Source organism: Camelus ferus, chromosome 16 (genome assembly GCF_009834535.1).
Source record: "Camelus ferus isolate YT-003-E chromosome 16, BCGSAC_Cfer_1.0, whole genome shotgun sequence".
Taxonomy (NCBI): domain Eukaryota; kingdom Metazoa; phylum Chordata; class Mammalia; order Artiodactyla; family Camelidae; genus Camelus; species Camelus ferus.
Genome location: NC_045711.1, coordinates 49749881 through 49777457, shown reverse-complemented (window position 1 = coordinate 49777457; position 27577 = coordinate 49749881). Strand labels below are relative to the sequence as shown.

Below are 27577 nucleotides of genomic sequence, written 5' to 3'. Positions count from 1 at the left end.
TTACGTCACTCCTACCTTAACAACTGTGACACAGGATTAGACATGAACTGTCATTGTCAAAGGATTTTGGTGACAAAAACTGGGTACAGCATGTAATTTTTGAATTAAGCCCAATCCAAAACAGAAATTAAGTCAAGAGCTATGCACAAAGATGGAATGAATGCCAAGAGCTCTTCTAGTTCTTCTTGGAGGTGCTTAAGTGGACCCAGAAGGTTGCCCGTCATGCTCATGTCAGTGCTGCCCAGTGACCGAGCCAAGACTTAAAAGCTTTGGTCTCTCCTTTGTTTCTCTTCTTTTTACAGAGGGCCGGGCATCTCCTGCTAAACATAAAACCGATCAAAGGTGACAAAGTAAGGTAAACATTCTAGAAAGTTTTGCATTTTAGTTGAAAGAATCAGGGTGGGTCTAAAGAATCTTTCTAAAGAACCACAGTTAATCTGTGACTGATAATAAATGAAGACCTGGTGAAATGTGAACCTCTTGGCTGACCCAAAGAGTTCTTTCAAATGCATACTAATGGCACAGCCAATGAAATAGGTTGACAGAAAAATACTAGTTAATGTCTACACCTGTATTTAAAACAAAATCTTGGACTTGTATATGCATTTATAAAAGCATAAAGCACTAGCAAGATCTACATACTAATTTCATGATTTTGTTTGTCTCTGAGAAGAAGGGGTTGGAATGGGTATGGAAAGTCAAAGAAGTTCTTTATCTTTGATGCTATGTTTGTGATTTTTCAACAGAGAGAAAATTAGAAAAAATATTAACAGCTACTAATCCTAAGTAGAGAAGTACAGGTTTTAAAATATATTTCCTCTGTCCATTTTTCTTTTCTTTATTTTAATGCCTAGATGGCCTTTTTTTAAAAGTTTTTTTTTTTTATTGTTACCTAAACAAAACAGACACAGAAAAATTGAGTGGAAAAGCAAGTTAATCTTTTTATTTCAGCCCTTGTTGGCTGTGGTAACCCTGGGTGTTAGACCTTCAAATCTTAATGGCACTGTTGTTTACCTAATGGAAACTTTTTGTGCTTATAATAAGGCTGAGTAACCAGGAGGATATACATTCTTGTTTTTGAACCTGGACACCCACAGCCACAAAGTGATGGCAAATGACTTTTGCCCATATCCTTGCAATAAGGTAGTTGTGTAAAGGTATTTGCGATTTTCATGCTTATATTGTTACCAACCCAAACTTGGGTCTGCTCACCTGTGTGCGGTAAAGCCAGTCTACTGACGCTGGGTTGCAAGTGAAGGAAAGTGCAGTGTTTATTGCGGGACACCACGCAAGGAGTCTAGGCAATGAGTGCTCCAAGGACCCAAACTCCTTGATGGCTTTCAGGGAAAAGTTTTTAAGGACAGGGTGAAAGATAAACAAGTTTATACTGTATAGCACAGAGAACTCTATTCAATATTTTGTAACCTATGGTTAAAAAGAATATGAAAATGAATATATGTATGTTCCTATATGACTGAAGTATTGTGCTGTACACCACCAGAAACTGATACAACATTGTAAACTGACTATATTTCAATAAAAATATATTTTAAAAAACCCCCAAACAAACCCAAAAACAATATATTCATGAAAAAAAAATTAAGACAGGGTGAAAGAGAGGGTTGTGGTGTATGTGATCAGCTCGTGGACATTTTCCTGATTGGCTGGTGGTGAGGCAATCAGGAATTACCATCATCAATCTTCTGGTTCCAACCTGTCTGGGATCTCTGGGCTTGTGAGCAGCACACAGTTAATTTCTTCCACCTCGTGAGAGTTTCAGTATCTGCAAAACAGCTCAAAGAATTTGACTCAGAAAATTATCTATAGCCCTTGAGGAGGAGCTAAAGGTCCTTGACTTTGTTTAACGGCTAAACTTATTTTGTCTTGCTTGGTGGTTTTCCTTTGTTTCTCCATTTTCTCACTTCTCTGATTACACTTATTCTTTGGAACTCAGGGAAGCCTAGGAAGCTAAACGTTTTTTCTACAAACAAGAGGCAGGGCAGGATGTGGGGAGGGGTGTCTATCTTGGGAAGGCCCTATAGGGTCCTGCTCAGTTACACTATGATACAGAAAAAAGAAGATAAGGGAGACAGAGGCCACATTATAAAAGATCTAACTGCTTTACTTTTTTATCTAATTGCTTTATCTTTGTTTGCAGTACCTGAAGTATTTAATTTAATACCTCTGGGTTCATTGAAGGCAGGGAACTGTGAGGAGCAGAAAAGGTGGTCCATGTTGAATGTACACTCATCTCCAGTCTCAAGAAATTTGGGGTCTTCTGGAAGCGCTGCACAAGATTTATACATAATGAATATTTCCTCCCTATGATGAATGGGGAAGCACCATATCCAAGATGAAGGAAATGCTCTCAACCAGAGAAAGCATCAATAAATAAGTGTATGGTTACCAAGGGTGATGACACCTGGGTATGCAAGTTTCTTTAAGATATCTGTCTAGTGGATTCATCGTGGATTCCTTCCTGTTAAGACGAGTTTCCTTTTTCAAATACCAATCCTTGATGATTTTTACTAAGGGTACCTTCCAATGGCATTTTTTCTTTGTCAGAAATTTCACAACAGATGTAGATAGAAAAATGACGATTGTGGTGTGTGATGGTTAACTTTATGTGTCAACTTGACTGGGATAAGGGATACCCAGGTAAGTGGTAAACATTATTTCTGGGTGTGTCTGTGAAGACATTTCTGGAAGAGATTAGCATTTGAATCAGTAGCCTGAGTAAAGATCACCCGCACCAGTGCAGGTGGGCATCATCCAATCAATGTCAAGAAGTTAACTGCCTGCTTTCTTCTAGGAATTTTATGGGTTCAGGACTTACATATAGAACTTTAATCTAGTTTGAGTTTATTTTTGTATTTAGGTGTGAAAAAAAAATGGTCTCGTTTCATTGTTTTACATGTAGTTGTCCAATTATACCCAACACTACTCATTGAAGAGACTGTCTTTTACCTACTGTATATTCTTGCCACTGTAGTTGTGGATTAATTGACCACACATGTGTGGGTTTATTTCTGGGCTCTCTATTCTATTCCATTCATCTATGTGTCTGGTTTTGTGCCAGTACCACCCTGTTTTGATTACTGTAACTTTGAAGTATAGTCTGAATTCAGGGAGCATGATTTCTCTCTAGCTTTATTCTTCTTTCTTAAGATTGCTTCAGCTATTTGGGTTCTTTTTGCGGTTACATACAAATTTGAGGGTTATTTGTTTCAGTTCTGTGAAAAATGCCATGGGTATTTTGAGAGAAATTGTGTTTACTCCATAGATACCTTTGGGTAGTAAGGACATTTAAACAAAATTAATTATTGCAATCCTTTAACACAGGATATCTTTTCTTTCTTTTATTTTTTATTTTTATTTTTAACATTTTTTTTATTGAGTTATAGTCATTTTACAATGTTGTGTCAAATTCCAGTGTAGAGCACAATTTTTCAGTTATACATGAACATACATATATTGATTGTCACATTTTTTTTTCACTGTGAGTTACCATAAGATCTTGTATATATTTCCCTGTGCTATACAGTATAATCTTGTTTATCTGTTCTACATATGCCTGTCAGTATCCACAAATTTTGAAATCTCAGTCTGTGCCTTCCCACCCCCCACCCCCTTGGCAACCACAAGTTTGTATTCTACGTCTATGAGTCTGTTTCTGTTTTGTATTTATGGTCTTTCCTTCCTTCCTCCCTTCCTTCCTTCCTTTCTTTCTTTCTCTCTTTCTTTCTCTCTTTCTTTCTTTCTCTCTTTCTTTCTCTCTTTCTTTCTTTCTTTTTAATTCCACATATGAGTGATCTCATATGGTATTTTTCTTTCTCTTTCTGGCTTATTTCACTTAGAATGACATTCTCCAGGGACATCCATCTTGCTGCAAATGGTGTTATGTTGTCATTTTTATGGCTGAATAGTATTCCATTGTATAAATATACCACCTCTTCTTTATCCAGTCATCTGTTGATGGACATTTAGGCTGTTTCCATGTCTTGGCTATTGTAAACAGTACTGCTATGAACATTGGAGTTCAGGTGTCTTTTTGAAGTAGGGTTCCTTCTGGATATGTGCCCAGGAGCAGGATTCCTGGGTCATATGGTAAGTCTATTCCTAGTCTTTTGAGGAATCTCCATACTGTTTTCCACAGTGGCTGCACCAACCTCCATTCCCACCAGCAGTGTAGGAGGATTCCCTTTTTTCCACAGCATCTCCAGCATTTGTCGTTTGTGGACTTTTGAATGATGGCCATTCCGACTGGTGTGAGGTGATACCTCATTGTAGTTTTGATTTGCATTTCTCTGATAATTAGTGATATTGAGCATTTTTTCCATGTGCCTTTTGATCATTTGTATGTCTTCCTTGTTTTCTTGTTTAGGTCCTCTGCCCATTTTTGGATTGGGTTGTTTATTTTTTTTCTTATTGAGTCATATGAGCTGCTTATATATTCTGGAGATTAAGCCTTTGTTGGTTTCATGTGCAAAAATTTTCTCCCATTCTGGAGGTTGTCTTTTTGTTTTACTTATGGTTTCCTTTGCTGTGCAGAAGCTTGTAAGATTCATTAGGTCTCATTTTATTCTTGCTTTCATTTCTTCTAGGAGAAAATTTTTGAGATGTATGTCAGATAATGTTTTGCCTATGTTTTCCTCTAGGAGGTTTATTGTATCTTGTCTTATGTTTAAGTCTTTTATCCATTTTGAGTTGATTTTTGTATATGGTGTAAGGGAGTGTTCTAGCTTCATTGTTTTACATGCTGCTGTCTGACTGTAGCTCTATAGTATTGTCTGAAGTCTGGGAGAGTTATTCCTCCAGCCTCTTTCTTTCTCTTCAGTAATGCTTTGGCAATTCTAGGTGTTTTGTGGTTCCATATAAATTTTACTATGATTTGTTCTTGTTCTGTGAAATATGTCCTGGGTAATTTGATAGACATTGCATTAAATCTGTAGATGGCTTTGGGCAGTAATACCATTTTAACAATATTGATTCTTCCAATCCAGGAGCATGGGATATCTTTCCATTTTTAAAGTCTTCTTTAATTTCCTTAATCAGTGTTGTATAGTTTTCCATGTATAAGTCTTTCAGCTCCTTAGTTAGATTTATTCCTAGGTATTTTATTACTTTGGGTGCTATTTTAAAGGGCATTGTTTCTTTACTTTCTTTTTCTGTTGATTCATCGTTAGTGTAAAGAAATGCAACTGATTTTTCAACATTAATCTTTTAACCTGCTGCCTTGCTGAATTGTTCGATTAGTTCTAGTAGTCTTTGTGTGGACCTTTTAGGGTTTTTATATATAGTATCATGTCATCTGCATATAGTGACACTTTTACCTCTTCTTTCCCAATTTGGATGCCTTTTATTTCTCTCTCTTGCCTGATTGCTGTGGCTAGGACTTCCAAGACTATGTTGAATAGGAGTGGTGATAGTGGGCATCCTTGTCTTGTCTCAGATTTTAGTGGGAAGCTTTTGAGTTTTTCACTGTTGAGTACTATGCTGGCTGTAGGTTTGTCATATATAGCTTTTATTATGTTGAGATATGTTCCCTTTATACCTAATTCTCTATTTGGTGAGAGTTTTTATCATAAATGGGTGTTGAATTTTATCAAATGCTTTTCCTGCATCTATTGAGATGATCATGTGGTTTTTGTCCTTTCTCTTGTTGATATGATGTATTACATTGATTGATTTGCGTATGTTGAACCACCCTTGTGTCCCTGGGATTAACCTGACTTGATAATGATGTATGATCTTTTTTATGTGCTGTTGGATTCTATTTGCTAATATTTTGGTAAGGATCTTTGCATCTATGTTCATCAGCGATATTGGTCTGTAATTCTCTTTTTTGGTGGTGTCTTTGCCTGGTTTTGGTATCAGGGTGATGGTGGCTTCATAGAATGAGTTTGGGAATGTTCCCTCCTTTTCAATCTTGTGGAAGAATTTGAGAAGGACTGGTATGAGTTCTTCTTTGTATGTTTGGTAGAATTCCCCGGTGAAGCCATCCTGGTCCTGGACTTTTATTTGTAGGGAGGTTTTTTATTGCTAATTTGATTTCATTTCCAGTGATTGGTTTGTTCAAGTAGTCAGTTTCTTCTTAATTCAGTTTTGGATGGACTGTATGTTTCCAGAAACTTGCCATCTCCTCTAGGTTATCCATTTTGGTTCCATATAGTTTTTCATAACATTCTCTTATGATATTCTGTATTTCTATGTTATTTGTTGTAATTTCTCCATTTTCCTTTCTTATTTAGCTTATTTGTGCTCTCTCTTTTTTCTTCTTTGTAAGCATGGCCAAAGCTTTGTTGATTTTATTTACTTTTTCATAAAACCAGCTTTTAGTTTGATTGATTTTTCTTTCTTTTTTTTTTTTTTTAAATCTCTATTTTATTTATTTCCTCCCTGATCTTTATTATTTCCTTCCTTCTGCTGCCTTTTGGGTGTTTTTGCTTTCTTTTTCTAATTCTTTTAGCTGGTGGGTTAGATTGTTTATTTGAGATTGTTCTTTTTTGAGGAAGGCCTGTATTGCTATAAATTTCCCTCTTAGTACTGTCTTTGCTGTGTCCCATAAATTTTGTGTGGTTGTGTTTTCATTTTCATTTGTCTCATGGTATTTTAAAATTTCAACTTTGATTTCATCGTTGACCCATAGGTTTTCAAATAGCATGTTGTTTAATCTCCAAGCTTTCCTTTTTTTCTCCTTTGTTTCTCTGTTGTTGATTTCTAGTTTCATGGCATTGTGGTCAGTAAAGTTGCTTGAGATAATTTCTATCTTCTTAAAATTGTTAAGGCTTCTTTTGTGCCCAAGTACATGATCAATCCTAGAAAATGTTCCATGTGGACTTGAAAAGAATTTATTTCCTATTTTGGGGGGGGTGTAATGCTCTCAAAATATCCATCAAATCTAATTTTTCTATTGTATTATTTAATTTCTCTGTTGCCTTATTTATCTTCCATCTGGAAGATCTGTCTAGTGATGTTAATGCAGTGTTAAAATCTCTCACAATGATTGTGTTCCCGTCAATATTTCCCTCTATCTCTGTTAGTAATTGTTTTATGCACTTAGGTGCTCCTTTATTGGGTGCATATATATTAATGAGTGTAATATTCTCATCTTGTATTACTCCTTTAATAAATTATAAAATGTCCTTCTTTATCTTTCTTTATGGCCTTTGTTTTAAAGTCTATTTTGTCTGAAATCAGTACTGCTACACCTGCTTTTTTGGCTTTTCCATTTGCATGGCATATCCTTTTCCATCCTTTCACTCTCAATCTATCCGTATCCTTCTCCCTAAAGTGGGTCTCTTGTATGCAGCATATTGAAGGTTCTTGCTTTATTATCCAGTCTACTACTCTATGTCTTTTGACTTGAGCATTTAGTCCATTAACATTTACAGTAATTAAGGATAGATGTGTGTTTATTGCCATTTTGAACTTATTTTTGCAGTTGATTTGGTATTTCCCCTTTGTTCCTTTCTTCTTCCTTTGGTGGTTTGGTAATTTTCTTTTGTATTATCTTGAATTTTATTTAGTTTTTGTGACTTACTTGTAAGTTTTGGCTTGTGGTTACTCTTTTTTGTAAGTCTATTAACCCATTACTATAAATGTTTGTATTAAACAGATAGTAATATAAGCTCAAACCCATCCTACCGAGAACAAAAAATTTTAAAAAGAAAGAAAGAAAAATTCTATATTTTCTTGCTTCCCTATCCCACTCTTAATGATTTAGATGTCTTCTTTTACAATTTTGTGTTTATTCGATTTGTAATTCATGGCAGTTATCTCCTTTCCAGTTACGAGTTTCTCATTTTTGTAGCATCCTGCTTCTTTTATATTTAGAGTAGACTGGTCAATATTTCTTTTAGCATGGGTTTAGTGTTGCTAAACTCTTCTAGTTTTTGCTTGCTTGTGAAATTCTTTATCTCTCCTTCTATCCTAAAGGATAGCCTTTCTGCATCTTTTTTTTTTTTTTTTTTCATTCAGGACTTTGAATACATCTTGTCACTCCCTTCTGGCCTGCAATGTTTGTGTAGAGAAATCAGCTGAGAGCCTTATGGGGGTTCCCTTGTAACTCACTTTGTTTTCCTCTTGCTTCCTTTAGGATTGTTTCTTTATCCTTGACTCTGGCCATCTTGATTATGATATGTTTTGGTGTGGATCTGTTTGGGTTCTTCCTGTTTGGGACCCTCTAAACTTCCTGTACTTGGATATCTGATTCCTTCTTTAGGTTTGGGAAGTTTTCAGTCATGATTTCTTCAAATACCTTTTCAATCACCTTTGATCTTTCTTCCCCTTCTGGGACCCCTATTATGAGTAAATTGGCATGCTTTATATTATCCCATAGGTCCCTTATATTGTTTTCATTGGTTTTTCTTTCAGCTGTTCTGATTGTCTTGTATTCTAGGTCACTTATTCATTCCTCTGCATTATCCAGCCTGCTTTGTACAGCCTTTAGATCAGTTCTCATCTCAGCAAATGAGTTTACCAATTCTACTTGGCTCTTCTTTATAGCTTCAATTTCATTTTGACATATTTTATATTCTAAACACTATCTCTTTTAGTTCTTTCAGTACTTTGATCACTCCTTTTTAAAAATCTTGATCTAGTAGGCCATCAATGTCTATTTCATTGATTGTTCTTTCAGGGGATTTCTCTTGCTCTTGTAATTGGGAGTGGTTCCTCTGCTTCTTCATCTTGCTCATATCTCTTTGGCACTGTGACTTATGGAGTATCAGTTATCTATTGTGGTCCTTTATTTATTTATCTATCTAATGCCTATGCAGGAATAAAACTTAAAAAAAAAAGAGGGAGGGAGAATTTTAAAAGAAGGGAGGAAAAAATGCTTTGAAAACAGTGTATAATCAATAATAGGAAGGTAAGTTGAATCAGAATAGCAATCGAGTTGAAACATCTTTTAAAAATCTTTAAAAAAGGAGGAAAGAAAAAAAAAACAAATTTTGAGACCTGTGTATAATCAATAACAGGAGATCAAAACCAAGAGAAATAAAAGTGAAATGAGATGGATTTTTAAAAATAATAATAATAAAAATATTTTAAAAGAAAAAATTTAAAGGGATTAAAACTGGAAGCATATACAATTGTTTAAAAAGTAAAAATTAAATAGGTAACAGAAAATAGAACAGATTAATTAAAAAAAAGAGGGAGGGATGTGTTCTCATGGAGACTGTGCACTCTTAATGATTTTATCGAGAGGTCCTTCTGTCTTTTCCCTGTTTCATGAACTCAGCTTGCTGTCAGAGGCCCTCCATTGGTACCCCTCCTCTGTGCTGCTCCCAGTGCCTGTCAGCAAGCTGATTGCACCCCCTCCCAACACTGTGGTCAGGTGCTGCACTCTTACACAGTGGCAGGCAGATCACTCCCCCTCCCCCTCCTGATGCTGCTGTCAGATGTTACGCTCCTGCCAGGAAGGCGGGTGGCTACCCACCCTGTCCCGGTGTTGGTCGCTCCCCTGCTCTGTGCAGCTGCTCGCTCTGCCTCGGGTCGTGCTCCACAGGCAGTCTCAGGGAAGATGGTGGAACAGCCCTGCCCCAGCTCAGTGTCAAAACTCAGCTCCTTGCTTGTCTTGATGGGGTGAGTTCTCTGAGGTACCAGGGCAGAAAGATCCTATCTGCCTTGGGCTGTAAACAAGTCTCTGTCTGGACTTTGAGGCTGCTAAGCCTTTAGGTACGGATTCAGGTTTTGACCCTGCCCCTGCCTGGGTGCTAAGCACAAGAGGATATGGCAGAGGTGCCTGAGCCCTGCCTCTCTTCTCCCCAAATCTTCTGCGGGTTTTTGGAGATAGGGGTATGGCACCCTTCCCCCTAGGGCACATCAGCTGTGTTGTTTTATGGAGGGCCCAGGTTGTTTTGCCCTGTGTACCCATTCATCCATGGCGCACAGTACCCTGCAGTGTCCCAGGGATGCCTCACTGCAGCTGCCCCAGTCCTCTGCCCAGCTGGGGCAGCCTGTCCTGTACCTCACCTGATGCTTTGCCTCTAGGGCTGGGGGTTGTGGAGACCCTCTGTGCCCGTTTAACTTAGTTCTGTCGGTCAAGGGCTGCTCCATACAGATCTGAGCCTCAGAGGTTCCCCCTCTGTCCTGCTGACCTCTCCGTTGGAGAAGAGGAAATTCAGCGACTGAACGCTATTCCTCCTTTGCTGCTCCTCCCCGGTCCCGCACTGTTTTGCTTTTTCTTCTTTCTTTTTTCCTTTTCTTCTACCAATTCCTGGTGTTTTTGTCTTTTGAAGAGGGCAATGTTCTGTTGGAGTTCATCAGGTGATCTGGCTGGCTGGGTGGGTCCGTGGTTGTGAGTTTTGGCGTATTTGTGGGAGATGGTGAGATACCAGCATCCTCTACTTTGCCATCTTGGCCCCTCCTCCTCTTTTCATTTTTTGTATTATCTTCAGTTTCTTTCATCAATGTGTTATAGTTTTCAGAGTATAGGTCTTTTACCTCCTTGGTTAAATTTATTCCTTGGTATTTTATTCTTTTTGATTTGATTGTAAATGGGATTGTTTTCTTGATTTATCTTTCTAGTAGTTCATTATTAGTATATAGAAATGCAATAGATTTATGTATGTTAATTTTATATCCTGCACTTTGCTAAATTCGTTTATTAGTTCTAATAGTTTTTCTGTGGAATCTTTAAGGTTTTCTATATATAGTGTCATGTCATCTGCAAATAGTGACAGTTTTACTTTTTCCCTTCCAATCTGGCCTTTTATTTCTTTTTCTCATCTGATTGCTATGGCTAAGAAGCTTTTGCCCAGTGAAGGAAATCATTAATAAGAGGAAAAGCCAACCTATGGAATGGCAGAAGATATTTGCAAATGGTATTTAATATCACCTGGTGAACACTAGAGGCCGCCAGAACAGACACTATGCCTAGCATCTTCTCAGGTTAAGCATGATATTCAGTGTAAAAATCAATTTACATAGTAAGATTTTAACTTTGAAAGAATATGTGTCAGGAGGAGCCCTTGAAAGACTCACTGTGATTTCTTTCACCGCTGCTCTTTCTCTCCACTTGGGCATCGGTGGTGCAAGGTTCTGACTGTAGAAATGCAGAGAGAAGGAGTCCAGTCAATTCTTAGCTTATGCAATTCAAAATAGCCTTTTGGGGTGGAGGAAAGTGGGTGATCAGACAGAAGATCTTGGGCCTCCTGGATGGGGTGATGAATGTAGAATTCACAGAGAGAAGGGAGAACTCGAATATCTCAGCTGTGCCATCAGAGGGAGGATGGTGGCTGAAATTAAGAGAGGACCATGTACCTCTCTGTGGATGCCCACCATGAACCCGTTGTCACCCTCTTTAATGCTATGATACTACCCAAGCCCCTCAAACTCAGATTCCATCTCCAGATGAAGGATGGGTAAGAGAAATTCTAAATGATTTTTGGATTAACACAGAACAGACTTTTCTTCCCCCAAAGCTGGAGTGAAGGTTTGAAATAGGTTTAAGGAGTCTTAGAGAGAAATAGTTACATATTTTTAACCTACCTTGGAACATAGATTTAGATTTTGAAGTTAGATTTAGGATTTAGAAATTCATACCCGATACATATATATACACACATATATATACTTATATATATATCTGTATGTATTGCTAGCTACATTCATATCAATATTTACACACAAATCTTTAGGGAAAAATACTAAAAAGGAAACTAAAATATTACCAGTAAATATCTTTGTTATGGGGTTCTGTATGATTTTTACTTTGTCTTTTTTTTTTGTATTTTTCAAAAATTCCACGGTAAGCAGGTATGAAATTTATAATGCAAATACTACTAATATTACTTTTCTTGTTATTATTTAAATTCAGCACCAAAAGCTAATGGCAATCTGGGAAGAATATTTACTACTCAAAATACAGACACTTCTGTTTTCTGTTTCACAAAGGATCCCTATTAATCGAGAAAAAGACCTGACAGAAAAATGGATAATGGTTATGAAAAGATAACTCACAAAAGAGGGAACATAAATAGCATTTAAGCATGTAAAATATTGCCTAATTCGATTCAGAATAATAGAAATGCAAATTAAAACCATTGCAAGATCCTATCTTTTGCCTATCAGATTGGCAAGGTCACAAATTTGGATAACACATTGTGTAGGTAAAGGATGAAGAGGCAGGTACTTTCTTGCATTGCTGATGGGTGATTTGGCAACAAGCAATGTGATGTTTTAGCTATTCAACGACCTTCCTTCCTTCCTTCCTCCCTTATTTCCTCTCCCCTCCTCCTCCTCTACCACCACCACCACCACCACCACCACCACCTCCTTCAAGAGTGTTGCAGGCTCTCACCACTGTGTTTCCAGCCCGGTTAGAGAGAAGTGTCAGTGTTCAGCTCCCGTGCGGCTCAGAGAGAACGTGGCTCCCAGCCTCTTGCAGTTTTATGATGAGTCTCTCTCCGTTTCATAGGGTAGTTATTACTGCAGATTGATGCTCATTGACCAAGGCCAAACAAACGTGTGGCACGCTCCACATACCTCACACAGACACAAATATTTGCCTTGCTTACACAGGCTGGGATGAGGATGCCACTTCTACCTGGGAGGAGCCACGTGACCAGACCTGGGGCAGAAGGCGCAGGGCATCCTGCTTTTAGTTCTGATTTTCGACGACAAAAGGTCTGCTGCCAACGATGTGGAGGGGCAGAACCCGTTCTAGAGCCAGAGTCTGGGTCTGGCTTCCCCTCGGCTCTCCAACTGGGGCTAATGACAGCTGGCCCCGTTTGGCCATGATGACAGGTCTTCTCCAAGGTGTATTTTTACCCTCTGGACAAACAGCAGTTGGGACGAGTGGGGCTTTTTTTTTTTTTTTTTTTTTTTTTTATGAGTTGAGGTACTCAGGGCTGGAAAATAAACAGGCAGCTAATGAGACGTTCTTCTGGAAACTGGCATAAATAATAACAAAGACAACATCCTGTCCCTGGGTGCCAGCACCCGCACGTGAGGGGGTATAAAAGCTGCTGTCGGGCAGGCGACCGTCAGACTCGGGGAGCTCTGGGCGCGGTCCTGACCTGCGACCTGACCAGCGGGGACCATGGGGTGCTGCCCAGGGGACTGCCTCGCCTGCTGCACGCAAGAACAAGACTGCTGTGAGGTGTGCTGCTGCCAGCCCTCCTGCTGCGGCTGCTGCGGCAACTGCTGCGGCTGCTGCGGCGGCGGCGGCGGCGGCGGTGGCTGCGGCGGCGGCTGCTGCGGATCAGGCTGCGGGGGCTGCGGGGACTGCGGGGGCTGCGGCGGCTGCGGCGGCTGCGGGAGCTGCTGCGGCTCCAGCTGCTGCGGCTCGTCGGGCTGCTGCGGGCCCGTGTGCTGCCAGCCCACGCCCATCTGCGAGACGAAATGAAGACCGTTCCGCCCTCTCCGCGGAGGCGGTGCAGGGAGAGCCTCCGTCTGCCCCAGGCGGAGACGGCGGGCCCCCAGGCCGAGACCGCGGGCCCCCAGGCCCTTCCGCGTGCCCGAGACAGTGGCCTGCCTCCTGTGTCTTTTGTAGAAGATTTAGTCTTTAAAGCCGGCCCGGGGCTTTCAAGGCACTGAGAACAAGAGCCACATGCTGGTGAGAAGTGACAGCTGGGTCCCACCGCACCCAAAAGTGGTACCCGAAGCTCAAAGGGTGAATCCTCATGGCTTGTTTCCCCACCATGATGTTAAAAGGACACCTTCTTATTTAAAGTGACTTTCTGCTTTCCTGAGATGCAAACATTCCTCTTTGTTAACTTAATAAATTCAAGCGTGCTGGCATAATCAAGTTAGTTCGCCCGCCTCTTCCTTGGCTTCTTCCCCTTGGGCACTGGCCCAGGAAAATTGACTCTGGCATCCACAACAGGGTTCGGGAAACGTGGTTGTGGACCACCTGCGTTAGAATTAGCCGGGAGCTAGTTAGAACAGAGGTTCTGGAGCTCTCTTTGAGACAAGCGGAATCAGAATCCACAGGGGTGTGGCTTGGCAGTCTGTTTTTAACAAGACCCCAGATGTAGCTAGACTAGAGTTTCTACATGTTGCAGGAGAGTCACCTGGGGCAGATTTAAACCCATAGATCCTGCAGCTTCCCTGCTAGAGATCTGATCTTTCAGCTCTAGGGTGGGGGCCCTGGGTCCTGAATTTTTAAAAACTCCCAGGTAAATGCTGACGCTGGCCAAGTTGAATCTTGAGCGAGGACATGACTTCTTCTGCATCACAGTTCTGCAGGAAGGCTTCCAGTTTGGTTAGAAATTTCGGGCAAAGTCAGGGGGGAGGATCCTTTGATAAAACAAGCTCGGTTCTGAATGGAAGGGATCCCTGTGGCAAATCTTGGGAACACCCAGGATATTCTGGGAAGTCCAGTTCCTTCCTCTCCCTTTTCTGGGTTAGGTTTTCTTGTCCTGGGATCAGCAGTGTTTCTTCTGCTTGAGTTCCAGGTATGAGAGTGGTGTGTATCTGTGAGGTAGGGCCTGACCCAGGTGTGTGAGAGTCCAGTTGGAAGGTTAAAATTAAAAAGATAATTCAACCTTTGGCTGAACATGATTTTCTTTTTTTTAACAGAGGTACTGGGGATTGAACCCAGGACCTTATGCATGTTAAGCAGGCACACTAGCACTGAGCTATTACCCACCCCTACCCACCTGCCTCCCACCAGGTAGAACATAATCTTAAGTTACATGTGGAACAAAACTAATTCTGCTCTTGCCTTGGGAGAACAGTATTTATTCTCATTCCCACAAAACAATGTTTCTTTCATTTAACAAACAAAACCTTTTTTTCTGATTATAAGCATAAAAATGATCTCTAAAAATATGAAAAAAAATACAGAAAAATATAAAGAAGAAATAATTGCCATCTGAATTATTACTATTTAGGGTTTATTACTGGCACATATCTTTCCACACTCCTTCTAAGCATCTTTATAAATAAACTGGGATTACGGTGTTTTTACTTTTTTACCTTTAAAATTTTTCTCTTTCATTTTTCATAAGTCAACTTTATTGTGCTATAATCCATATATAGTAAAGTAACCTATATGTAATTTAATCTATATGTCATGAAGTATTCCCATTTTTAGTGTACAGTTCAATGAGATTTGACAACTGTATATACTTAAGTAACCACTCAAGATACAGAACTTTCTATCATCCCCCAAATTTCCCAGTGCCCCTTTGCAGGTAATGCTCCCCACGACCCACCCCAACCTTAGGCAACCATCAGTCTGCTTTATATTACCATAAACTTTGCCATTTCTGTAACTTCATATAAGTGAAATCATACAGTGTGATTTTTTTTTCAATTGGAATAACACTTTTTTTCATCCATGTTGCTGCACTCTCAATAGTTTATTTCTTTTTATTGAATGGTATTCCATTGTATGAATAAACTACATGAAAAATATTCAACTACTGATGGGCATTTGGGCTGTCTCCAGTTTTGTTTTGTTTTGTTTTGTTTTGTTTTATTTTCATTATTATGAAAAAAGCTGCAATGGACATTGATGTACAGATTTTATGTGGACATGTTTTCATTTATTTTGGATGAATACCCAGGAGCTGGATTGCTGGGTAAATAGTAAGTGAATGTTCAACTTCATAAAAAACTACCGAACTGTTTTTGCAAAGTGGCTGTACCATTTTGTGTTCCCCTCAGCAATGTCAGAGAGTTCCAACTGCTCCATGTCCTTGCTAACACTTGGTATTGTCAGTCTTTTTATTTTTAACCATTCTGGCAAGTGTGTAGTGGAAGATCTTCTTGTTTCCTTCCTTTCTTCCTATCTTCCTTTCTTCCTATCTTCCTTTCTTCCTTTCTTCCTATCTTCCTTTCTTCCTATCTTCCTTTATTCCTTTCTCCTTCCTATCTACTTCCTCTGCCTCCTACTCCTCATCTTTCCTCCTATCTTCCTTCGATATTCGTCCGGCCTTCCTTCCTTACTTCCTCCTCCTTCTTCTTTCTTCCTATCTTCCTTCCTTCCTTCCTTCCTTCCTTCCTTCCTTCCTTTCTTTCTTTCTTTCTTCTTCTTTCTTCTTTCTTTCTTTCTTTCTTTCTTTCTTCTTCTTTCCTTTTTTTTTGTTTCATTAAAAATCCCAGCTGGTTTAGTACTGTCTTGCTTTTGGAGAGCATTCAAGATTTGACTTTTTTCTGGTTCAGTTTCAGACTTTATTATTCAGATCATTTTGGATCTGGCTGGAATTAGCACACTGAAAACTGACTCTTTAACAAAGCCACAGCCAGAGCAGGAGTGTGCCAAGGGGACAAAGTTGTCAAGAGGCCAGTGGGGCTTCACCGAGTGGTTGTGATTCAGAGCAGCTGAGTCTTTCCTTGTTCATGGTCTCCCAGTTGGGTGAGTCGAGGGTAGTAATTTCTTTGAATTACTGATAGGGAATTGCCCTTTCCTAGCTGTCCACAGAGGCCCTCATTCATTCTTTCCATAAATATTAATTGTGACCATCCTATGTATCAAACATTGCTCTGGGTGCTGGGTATATATCAGTGAATAAGCAAAATCCTTGCTTTCCCGGTTCTCAGATAATGTCAAGGGGGAAAAAGAGCTATAAGGAAGAATAAAGTAGGAATGGGCTAGATAGTTAAGAGTGGCTTATTTCATTTAGCAGGGAAGGATTGTTTGAGGAGAGGATATTCCAGCATAACAGATGATGCTATGTAAATTTCTCCACTGAGAGAGTTTACAAGGGATATGTTGGGAGGAGAGCTATCTCCCTCTAAAGTTTCGTTGCTGGCTTAGCTGAGGAAGAGAGGTGGATGGTAAGGAGAACTGGAAAGATGGGGATCAGGGTCTTGGGGGCTTCTAGTCTGCCTTATACTTTGTGAAGCTGTCCAAAAGTCCTCTTTCCTCACTGCCTGAGAGTCACATCTCAAAGGATGTCACTTCCTATTTTTTCTATTTTCAACCACCAAGTCCTGTCAGTTCTGCCTCATGTCGCTCTAGTTTCAAGGCACTTCCCAGTTTAGGTTGTCACCCTGAAGTTTTCCCCAGAACCTCAATGGTCTCCTTACCTCCAGACTTGTTCTCATTCTCCAATCCCTTTTCCACAGCCAGAGAGACCTTTCCAAAGGGCAAATCTGGTCAAGTTATTCTCTTGCTTAAAACTCCCAGGTTTCAGTACAAAACACAACTTCTGATCATGATCCACAAGGCCTTCCATGAGTGCCTAGTAACCCTCTAGTCCAATCACCATTCCTTCCCCCTTGTACTTCTCATCCTGGCTATAGAACCCTTTGCTGCTCCCCAAATGTATCATGCTCTTGTGTCTTTGGTTTCCATAGCTGACTCTTTTCCTGCCTTTACTGTCCCTCCTTCCTTGAGGATTCAATTTGGCCATCCTATTACTTGAGAAACCTTCCCTAACTTCCCCAAAACCATGTAGATGTTTCTCTCGGGTGCCCTGTAACACCTCATGCATCCATGTATTGTAGCACTTGTACGTATACTGTACCATAATTACTTATGTATGTATCTGTCTTTCTTCTAAATTTGGGCTCCTTGTGGCCGGAATTGCAAATCATTCTTTTCATATCCCTCATGCAGAACCCAGTGATGGCTAAACTGAATGGATGAATAAAAGAGAAACTGAATGAATGATTGCATAAGTTAATGAATGAAGGGAGGATGATGACTGGTTGGCACAATGGTCCAGCTCTTCCAAAGGAGAGTATGCCTAGTGCATTGATATTGAAATAACATAGCAGAAGCAAGGTAGGTTTTTCATTCAGCAAGGATGTCAGGCCTTGGTGTTTAGAAACCTAGGGTTTGTTTTTAACCCCACCTAAGCAGTAGCATTGATAAAATGCTTTAAGAAAGCATTTTTGTTCTTTGCGTTTGCTTACAATGTCTTTGCAAAAGATCTCTTGTCCTTCCTCTTTACTCTTGGGGTCTCAAAGGTGTCTTTCTTTTAGGAGCTGTTAAAATCACCAAAGGCAAGGACTCTGGGGCACTGCTGAATGCTTGAGGTAGGAGTGAGTGGAAGAAAGGAGGGAGGAGAAGCAGAGAGGCTAAGTCAAGTGCTCTCTGGGGATAGACAGAACCAGTGTTCTAGGGCAGGGCTGCTCACAGAACAGGTTGGAGGACAGCATTGTAGGCTGTGCCTATATGGCTCTTGAGAAAGGTCTGTCTGGATGGGATGAAGAGGAAGAAAAGCAGCCCTACATTAGGTGGCAAGCTGTGTGTGATTTTTAGCAAGTCACAGGCTTTCTGATTCTAATTCCCTTTCTTTTTCTTCACCTATGGGGGTGCAGTAGAAGAGATGAATCCCTGCTTCCAGGGATTTCTGATGGTTTGAAATGAGATCATTGTTGTAAAGTGCAGTAATTTAAAATGCAGCCCAGATATCCCCTCTCCCACAGAGCTCATCACTGTTTCTCTCTGCTTAACCCTTGATGTCTATTGTTGAGTTTGTCACTGCATGGCAACGAGTTGGCTTGCATGCTTGCCCACTAGAGAATGAGATCTGTGAGTGTGGGTGAGTAGGACTTATTCATGTGGGCATCCCCTGTGTCCAGCTGAGGGCCTGGTGCAGAGGACTAGAAGATGGTGAAATTATAAGTTCCTTTCTTCCCTTATTCACGATGCTCAGAAACACAGATCGTTCAGCTTGGAGGTGATGGTGCTTATTCCAAGAGGACCTGAAGCTTCAAAGATTCCAAATTTAGCAAATCAGTAAACAAACAGCTTCTTTATGGGGATATCAACAACTTCCAGATCAACAAAGCTTGGCTAATAAGATGTTTCTGTGAAGACTGGCCCAAACAGCAATGAGGAAAAGATGCAGGGGCTCAAAACAGCATGTGCCAGGGAGCGGGTATAAAAGTGAGGGCCTCGGAGAGCTGTCTCCATCAGGCAGCAAACTCTCAGCACTCACCAGGGAGCAGAGGCACCTCCACCATGCCTGGAAACTGCTGTTCTAGAAAATGCCCCTCTGTGCCAGCTGTCTCCCTCTGCTCCACTGAGGTGAGCTGTGGAGGGCCTGTTTGCCTGCCCAGTTCTTGCCGGAGCCGGACTTGGCAACTGGTGACTCAAGATAGCTGCAGATCATCCAGCTGTGGCCTGCAGCGCTGTGAGCCCTCCTGTCCCGTAAGCAGCTGTGCCCAGCCTGTGTGCTGCGAGGCCACCATCTGCGAGCCCACCTGTCCCGTGAGCAGCTGTGCCCAGCCTGTGTGCTGCGAGGCCACCATCTGCGAGCCCACCTGTCCCGTGAGCAGCTGTGCCCAGCCTGTGTGCTGCGAGGCCACCATCTGCGAGCCCACCTGTCCCGTGAGCAGCTGTGCCCAGCCTGTGTGCTGCGAGGCCACCATCTGCGAGCCCACCTGTCCCGTGAGCAGCTGTGCCCAGCCTGTGTGCTGCGAGGCCACCATCTGCGAGCCCACCTGTCCCGTGAGCAGCTGTGCCCAGCCTGTGTGCTGCGAGGCCACCATCTGCGAGCCCACCTGTCCCGTGAGCAGCTGTGTCCAGCCTGTGTGCTGCGAGGCCACCATCTGTGAGCCCACCTGTCCCGTGAGCAGCTGTGTCCAGCCTGTGTGCTGCGAGGCCACCATCTGTGAGCCCACCTGTCAGGTGAACAGCTGTGCCCAGCCTGTGTGCTGCGAGGCCCCTTCCTACCAACCAGTCCTCTGTGTGCCCACTACTTGCCAGAGCATCCTCCGCAGACCCAGCTGCTGCCAGCCAGTCATCTGTGAGCACACCTACTGTCCGACTGTCTGCACCAGGCCAAGTTCCTGCCAACCAGTGATCTGTGAGCCTGCTTGCTGTCAGCCAGTGTGCCCCACGCCTAGCTGCTGTTCATCTGTCCGCTCTGTGGCCAATGGCCGCCAGTCTGTCTGCTGTGAGCCACCTTGTGAGCCACATTGTGAGCCACCTTGCTCAGAGCCCATATGCCAGCCAACCACCCGTGTGTCTCTGGTCAGTGAGTCTGTCTGCGTCCGCCCGGTCTGCTGTGTTTCAAGCCCTTGCGAACCACCTTGTGTCTCTAGCACGAGCCAAGAGCCCTCTTACTGCATCTCTAGCCTCTGCCAACCCATCTGCTCCGAGTCCAGCCTCTGCTCACCTAGTGTCTGTGTGCCCCGGCCATGTCAACCCGTCGGCTATGTCGTCAAGCGCTGCCAGTCTGTCTGCTGTGAGCCCGTTTCCTGCCCGTCTACCTCCTGCCGACCTCTCTGCTGCCGCCCAGGGTCTTCTGCATCTGTCATCTGCCGGCCAATTTGCTCTCGAACTTTCTACATACCCAGCTCCTGCAAACAACCGTGCACTCCTTCAATTTCCTACCGCCCAATTTGCCGCCCTCTCTTCTCTGGACCCACCACCTACAGGCAGCCGTATGTGACGTCCATCTCCTACCGCCCAGGCTGCTTTCGCCCCTGTTACTCCATCTTGCGCCGCCCGGCCTGCATCACTTCTGTCTCTTACCGTCCCATCTGCACCCACCTGTCTTGTACTGACACCTGCAAACGTGATTGCAAAAAGTCTACTTCCAGCCAACCGGATTGTGCTGACTCAACACCCTGCAAGACAGAGGTCTCAGAGGCCAATCCTTCCCAGCCCACTGAGGACAAGCCCACCAACCCAACCACCTGTGAGGCCGCAACAAGCCAGCCTGCTGCCACCAAGCCTGCTAACTGCTGAAATGGCCTCTGCCCACAAATCCCTGTAGTGCATGCCTCTGGCTACAGAGAAAATATGACTGCCCTCCCCAAAGCTCATTCTGACGTAGAATCTTTTTCTTTCTGCATTATCACTCACCATCTGCTTATGCTTCAAAGAACTCACCAGAAATGTCAGTCTCCTAAGGGTCCAAATGAAGTCCTCCTGGGCACGAGAGGGGGACACCCAGGTTCCTGTCTGCTGCTGCCCATAGGCTGAAAAAGGCTGCTGCGCTACATCATCTCAAGTCTCTCTCCTGGCATCAGATTTTTCTGTCTTCATGCGTGTGCTCCCTCGCTATGTGTGCCCCTCTTCCTTGGGGACCTCTTCCATGAGATCAAGCTATTTACCTGTCCAATAAACATGGCTAAGTTGAAGTGACGCACTGTTCTCACGGCTCTCTTGTTCGTGCCATATTCTCATCAGCTGACCTGTTCCATCTTTGAGAGCAGCTTCATTCATCCACTCATCCACCCAACAAACTTTATTAGATAGCTGTTAGGTGCCAGGGACCATGTCAGATTCTGGGAACGAGAAGACGAAAGTTTTAGGCCCATACTTAGGAGGCTTACTCTCTGATGGGGAGACAGGCAGAGAGATGACCACTATGTTCCACTCATGTGGTGCTAAGTCCTGGGGCAGAGGGCATTTGGAACTCAGCAGGGCATGGGGAGAAACAGGGAAGAATTCTTGGGGGATGTGATGCTGAAGCTGCGTCTTTCAGTACAAGTAGGAATTAACTGGTTGGAAACCAGGAAGGAAGAGCTTTCCAGGCAGAGGAAACATGTGCAAATGAATGGGGCTTGTGAGCAAACTGTTCATTAGGCAAATCTTGGGCAGAGGTGTGCTTAGAGGAGTGGTGAGCTCTGAGGTCAGATAAGTAGACAGTGACCTGCCTTTGTCAGGCCTTGTGTGCTAGACAGAGGGGCCTGGTGCAGGGCTGACATGAAGGCATTGAGGGACTATATGCAGGGCAGTGGTTTTGGGATGTCCCTCTTGCCTTGGTGTGGCGAGCTTAATAGAGGAACATGGACTTGGATATAGGGAGACTGAGGAGGCAGCCAATGGCTTTGGGGTCCACAGTGGAATGAAACCAAGTAGGGGGTCATATTTACAATAAGGAATGTAACCTGGATTTATTGTACAAGAGATTTATGTTCCCTTATTCCCTAGAAGACACACTCTTTGTAAACCCCATCCATACCCTCTTACAAGCCTCAAGGACAGAGTCTCTTCAAAGTAGTCACCCCTTGCATTTACTGCACAGACTGAAGGGCTACCCCTTGTCCTCAAGGTGCAGCTTAGGCTATCCTAACCACAAGAGGGGGTAGCCCAGGGATTTTCAATTTTGGCACCACTGACATTCTGGGCTGGATAATTATTTGTTGTGGGGACTGTTCTTTGCGTTGTAGGATATTAAGCAATATCCCTGGCTTCTACCAACTAGAGGCCCCCTGAGGGTGATGGCCTGAAATGTCTCCAGACATTGGCAAACATCTCCCCTGGGGAGGAGAGGCAAAAATCACCCTGTTTGAGAACCATTGGGTTAGACAATGGCAGAGGGAGAAAGTCAAAAGTGAAACTTATCCTACACATTGGTGTTGGAGTTACTTTCTCATTTGGCCATTGGGATTTATTTCCATTTCCTTCCAGAGTCAAGAGATGAGTTGGCAAGGGTTTTAAATCTCTGATCCCAGCACAGACTCAGTATTTCATGTAAATCACAGCAATTCTGTGAAATAAGATTTCTTTTTCCCTATTTTATAGATGAAGAATTTGAAGGATAAATGATCCAAATGCCCATCAACAGAGATGAGAAAATTGTAGTATATTCATTCACACAATAGTTATTACACTGTAGTGAAGACACCTGGACAAAGGCTACATGAAACAAAATGGGTGAACCTTACTACTGTGATATTGATTGATATGAACAAGCCCCAGAGATCACATACATATTTAAAGGTCAAAACCAACACACACATACATACATATACATATGTATGAGTAGACATGTGTATACATATATACAAATATATATATATTCTATATCTGTATCTATCTATTCACAGGGGAATGACAAACACAAAATTCAGCATAATCACAGCCAGTAACACACCAAACCCCAGTACTGTCCAAGTTTGTGTTTTCATGCACCAACATGAAATCACAACAGCTTAATGTGATCACAACTCCTGGTGGTACACCAGATGTCCTTACCATCTTGCACCATGGCAAAATGAAAGTTCTTTCTACTGGGAGGGTTGTTTTTCAGTTTTATTTAGGGATAATTGACAAAATTGTGAGACATTGAAAGCATAGATTGTGATGATTTGATGTATATAATATTGTGAAAAGATTCTTCCCACCTAATTCATCTGCATATCCACCACCTCACATATTTATCTTTTTTGTGTGTGATAACATTCAAGTTCTTTTAGCAAATTTCCATTATATAATACAACGTTATCAACTATAGTCACCACGCTAAACATTAGATCCTCAGTCCTTATTCATCTTAGAGCTGAAAGTTTGTACCCTTTTTACCAGCCTATTGAGTGTTTTCTTTAAGAGGAATAGAGGCAAGTGCAAAATCAGAGAAAAGCGGATGTAAAAATGGATTTCTCTGAAACAATGAAAGTGGTATGTATGGGTATAAGATATAGGCATCTTTGTCAGATTGAAATTTGCATGGTTTCTCAAATAAGTTCATGTTCCCATTTTGACTGACCTATTTGGTGACACCAACAGTACTTCCTCCTGGGAGATGAGAGCTTTGGGATGTAGATGTTTAGGAATAAAACACAGTGCAGGGTTTGCAAGATGCTAAAATGAACAGCAAAGAGATGGGAGGACAAAAGAAGTAATCGATGCTGTGATGTGAAAAGCGATGGCAGAGGAAAGGCATTTTAATGACCAGGGTGAGGATTTTTCAGGCACCACTGTGATCAGAAAAATTTCTCTTCCTTTTAAAATGAACGCAAGGAGAAGGCATTTTGCAACTGGTACTTTGAAAAGTAGTTTCCAGAGTTTCCAGCATTTTCAATGATTGTGAGGCAGACCATAATAATAAAAGTGACCTGAGCAATAGCCATACAATTGATGAACAATCAGTACTTTTTTTTTTTTTTTCCAAATAGCAGTACTGGGGATTGAACCCAGGACCCCATGCATGCTACACATGGATTCTACCACTGAGCTCTTCCCAGCCCATAACACTCAGTACTTTGAACCCTTGGGTAGTGAGCTAACATGTCCAGCAAAGTGAGTTTGTGGCAGAGCCAGAAATCAAGACTAGCCCTACTGGGTCCCAAAGCCATGATCTTTCCATTCCATCATGTACCTCCAGCGTGAAACAGGCCAGGATGTGGACCAGTGTGGGATGCTGAAATTTGCTGGTGATGCAGAGCCGGGACCAGCCCAAAGGAAGAGGGGAAGAATCCACAAAGCCCCTCATGAATCTCTCTTGGAAGAAGTTGATTTAACACAAAAACGACTTTGCAGAGATGTCTTTATATCACTGCTACTTGCTGTGTTTTATATTTATAGAATTCATATGCCACTTACCCCACAGCATGAGTTTAATCTTTCTTTCTTTTCTTTTTTTTATTGAGTTATAGTCATTTTACAAAGCTGTGTTAATCTTTCTTGATGAAACATTTTGCAATTTTAAATTTCCAAATTAAAAAATTGTCTTCAGATATATTGGTAAGTAGAGATAAGTACACATACCAGTTTGATTTAGCTGATGGTTACAGTCACTAGAGTGGGCAGAGGACCCCCAGCAGAGGGCCTGGATTACCTGCCCTTGAGCCAGCGCTGCTGCACAAATGTCAACCTTCAATCATTATGTTAGAGTCTCCCTCCCCACCTCCAAATTTGGGAGGCATAGTAGGTGGTTAAGATCAAAGGTTTTGGGGTTGGCCCAACCTAGGTTTGAATTCTGTTTCTATCCCTTATTACTTGCATAATTTTGGGAACATGATTTAAACTCTCTGAGTTAGTTTTTCTACATCTACCACAATGGTGACAATTGCACCTATGAACTAGGATCACTGCAAAGATTCAATGAAAAAAGGTCAAGGACTTGGTACATAGTAAGTATGCTATAAATGGAAGCTGTTACTAGTGTTATTATTATTGGTGGTACTAGTAAAGTTGAGTTTCAGGAGAGCCAAACAAGAAGGTTCTAGAAAGAGGTTGTTACCAAGTCCAAGCTCGTACTGCTCGATGCATGACAGGCCAATAAATCTAGAGATGATTTGTTGGGGCAAGGAATAGTGATTTACTTTATTCAGAAAGCCAGTAGACCGGGAAGATGGTGGACCAGTGTCCCAAAGAACCACATTGCTTGAGTTAGAATTCAGGCTTGTTTTGTACTAAAAGAGGAGGGAGTAGTCAAACATTTCCTCATTCTGGTCATCCTCCAGTGGGGATGTGCTAATTTCTTTCTTCCTGCAGTCGTTCACAGGTGGGCCTGGTCAGGATGCTTCCCACGAGCTAAATAAAAGTATTTTAGAATTTAACCTTATAGGCAATATCCCTTTAGTGATTAACTTGTAATAGAACACAAAAGGGTTCCTTCCTATGACCAGGTCCCCACTGCAGAGTCCCTTGGGATGCACTACCTGATTTTCTGTGTGCCACCTCTGATATCAGCCTCCCTCAACTGGGTCAGAGCTTCATTTCCTGGCTGAATGGTGCGGTACTGCATTCCTGGCAGAGGAGCAGGCTGTTTCGGCTGGGCTGTAGCCTTCTGATGAGAGGTTAGCATTGGGAAGAGGCCTGCTTCAGAGAGGCCGAGAACAAGCTGTAAAAGAGACAGCTTATCCCAGAGCCGGAGCAGTGGCAAGGTAGCCCAAACTCAGCCATGAAAATGCCTAACTCAACAGATGAGTTTTTAAACTGGGGACATCTCCCAAGCTCCTGAATCCTCCTAATCAGATGTTTGTATGCAAATGTGTGGCAACCATAACAAGGAAAGATGCTCCATCATGCCAACATCCCTAGCGAAGGACTATAAAAGCCCCCACATATCAGATGTCTTTCAAACTCAGGGATACTGAGGTTGGAACCTCCTGGGAAGGTTAGCACCAGCACCATGGTGGATAGCTGTTGTCCTGGAAATGCCACTGCCATTCCAGCGGTGCTCCTGTGAATCTGGCACTGGTCAGTCTCCTTGTCTGGTTAGCTCGGGCGAGCCCTCCTGCTCAGAAACCATCGGCAGTCAGGGAAAGTGCTGTGAAGCCAGCCCCTGCCAACAGAGCTCCTGCCAGGGACCTGTCTACCTGTCTGGGTCATGCCAGGCAGCCTGTGGCCTAACAGTCTGCTGTGACATAGGTCCTGCCATCCATTCTGCTCTGAGGCAACTTTCTGTCCTGCAACACCTTGCCCACCAGCCATCCGTGCAGCTAGTCTATGCCAGCCAACTTGCTGCCAAGCACGTTCATGTCAACTCATTAGTGGTGAAGACCAGCCCCGCCAATCAACTTATTACCAACCTGTCTGCTACGTTTTTAAGTCTTGTCAATCAGTTCCCTGCGTGCCTGTGCCCCACCAGCTGTGTCCTTGTGTTTTCGGTTCTTGCAATCCTGCTTGCTGTTTCTCCTCCCCTTGCCAGACACTTCACTGCCCACCAGTTCCATCCATAACCTTCATCTGCCAGCCAGTGGCTAACCCTTGTTCTGTAAAGAACCCTTGCAAACCAGCTTCCTGCAGCACCATCCCTTCTGGCCAACCAACTTGTGGTGAACCTACTTCCTGCAATCAAAGTGCCTGCAAATCCCCTTCCTGCCAACAAGCTTTCTGTGTGACAGGTTCTGGCAAATCATCCAGTGGAGGTTCCAGTCGCTTCCGAGCCACTGCCCCAAGTCTGCCAGGCCAGCACCTGCTAGCCAACTTCCTGCCAACCCAGCCAGGAGTCCAGCTTCCGTACAGTGACATTTCACTGAGAGAGCACTCTTTACACGTCCTCCGAGGTCTGCCACTGTCAGCAAGTGCATAGCCACCCCATGCTTGCTAACTTTACTCTGAATCTGGCCCCCTCTTCTCTCCAGGTGCTGGTGAAGGAACTTGTCCAGCCACTAAGAGATCCTTCTTAACTGAGGATAACCTTTCAGCAAGCATGGTCCAAGCTAGAGCTTGCGTTTCCTGATGTCATCATTTCATTTCAGAAAAACCTTTTCTCTAGTTTTTCTTTCTTTTGATGCTGCCAAGTCGTTAAGAAGACTCTTTTGCTGCCAACTGCTGATAAAAACGTGACTGGTTAATCATAACAAAGCCTCTCAGAGTGCTTTCATTCCTTTCAATACACCCCTATGTTGATTTCCTTCAGTTCTCATTTGAACACAATGACCTTGGGTCCTCTGAGTCAGTGTGTCTGCATTCCTCTGCAAGGGTAGTTTGTGTCTAGAAATATAGATGCTCAAGCTGGAAGGAAGTGAGGACAAACAATGCCCTGGCTTCCAACCTTTACACTTTACCAAGTGCTCTTTTGAGTTGGGTGGCCTCAGTTCCCCGACAGTGAATAGACTTGGGCAGCCAAAGCCAGAATTGGTCCAGGGAAGCCACAGATGAAAATAAACATGAGGTTTCGACCATGGAGAATAACTAAGGGTTAAGTCACTTAAAATTGGTTTTAATGATCAATTCATCTGATTGGCCAATTTAAATAAAGTTAAAAAGTCTTTAGGAATTTTGGGCAGGTGTTTGCTATGGTTTTGACTTTCAAGAGACAGTTGAAAAAACAATTAGTCTAAGGGAACTTTTGACCGAATTTTGTATTTCCAGGGTGTAATTACTGAATCTAAACATTTTTTGGATTGGTTTTCTTTTGGGGGAAGCTTAGAGAAAGATGTACAGTGTGCGCTTGCAGCAATGGTGCAGAGTCTTTCCTGAAGGGGATCTGGCCCCCCTTTTAATCAAGGGACTTGGGGTCTGCAAACTGATTTAGGT

The 27577-nt window shown here is 42.5% G+C and overlaps 3 protein-coding genes across 3 annotated transcripts; all 3 read left to right on the top strand.

Annotated features, from left to right (window-relative positions):
- The first annotated feature begins 12978 nt into the window (after window positions 1-12978).
- On the top strand, window positions 12979-13756 carry LOC116669180 (keratin-associated protein 17-1). The gene has a single exon (XM_032498182.1). It carries the CDS (start codon window positions 13049-13051, stop codon window positions 13352-13354), a length of 306 nt encoding a protein of 101 aa, XP_032354073.1. The 5' UTR covers window positions 12979-13048; the 3' UTR covers window positions 13355-13756.
- Window positions 13757-18804: 5048 nt separating this feature from the next.
- On the top strand, window positions 18805-21004 carry LOC102513069 (keratin-associated protein 16-1). The gene has a single exon (XM_006178687.3). It carries the CDS (start codon window positions 18872-18874, stop codon window positions 20603-20605), a length of 1734 nt encoding a protein of 577 aa, XP_006178749.2. The 5' UTR covers window positions 18805-18871; the 3' UTR covers window positions 20606-21004.
- Window positions 21005-25749: 4745 nt separating this feature from the next.
- KRTAP29-1 (keratin associated like protein 29-1) lies at window positions 25750-26627 on the top strand. The gene is given in 2 exon segments (XM_014554140.1): window positions 25750-25963; window positions 25966-26627. Coding segments are annotated over 2 exon segments (876 nt in total).
- The last annotated feature ends 950 nt before the right edge of the window (window positions 26628-27577 follow it).

Bases quoted from the DNA above. Each gene is read 5' to 3' on its own strand.
- LOC116669180 (XM_032498182.1), top strand. From the start codon at position 13,049: ATGGGGTGCTGCCCAGGGGACTGCCTCGCCTGCTGCACGCAAGAACAA.
- LOC102513069 (XM_006178687.3), top strand. From the start codon at position 18,872: ATGCCTGGAAACTGCTGTTCTAGAAAATGCCCCTCTGTGCCAGCTGTC.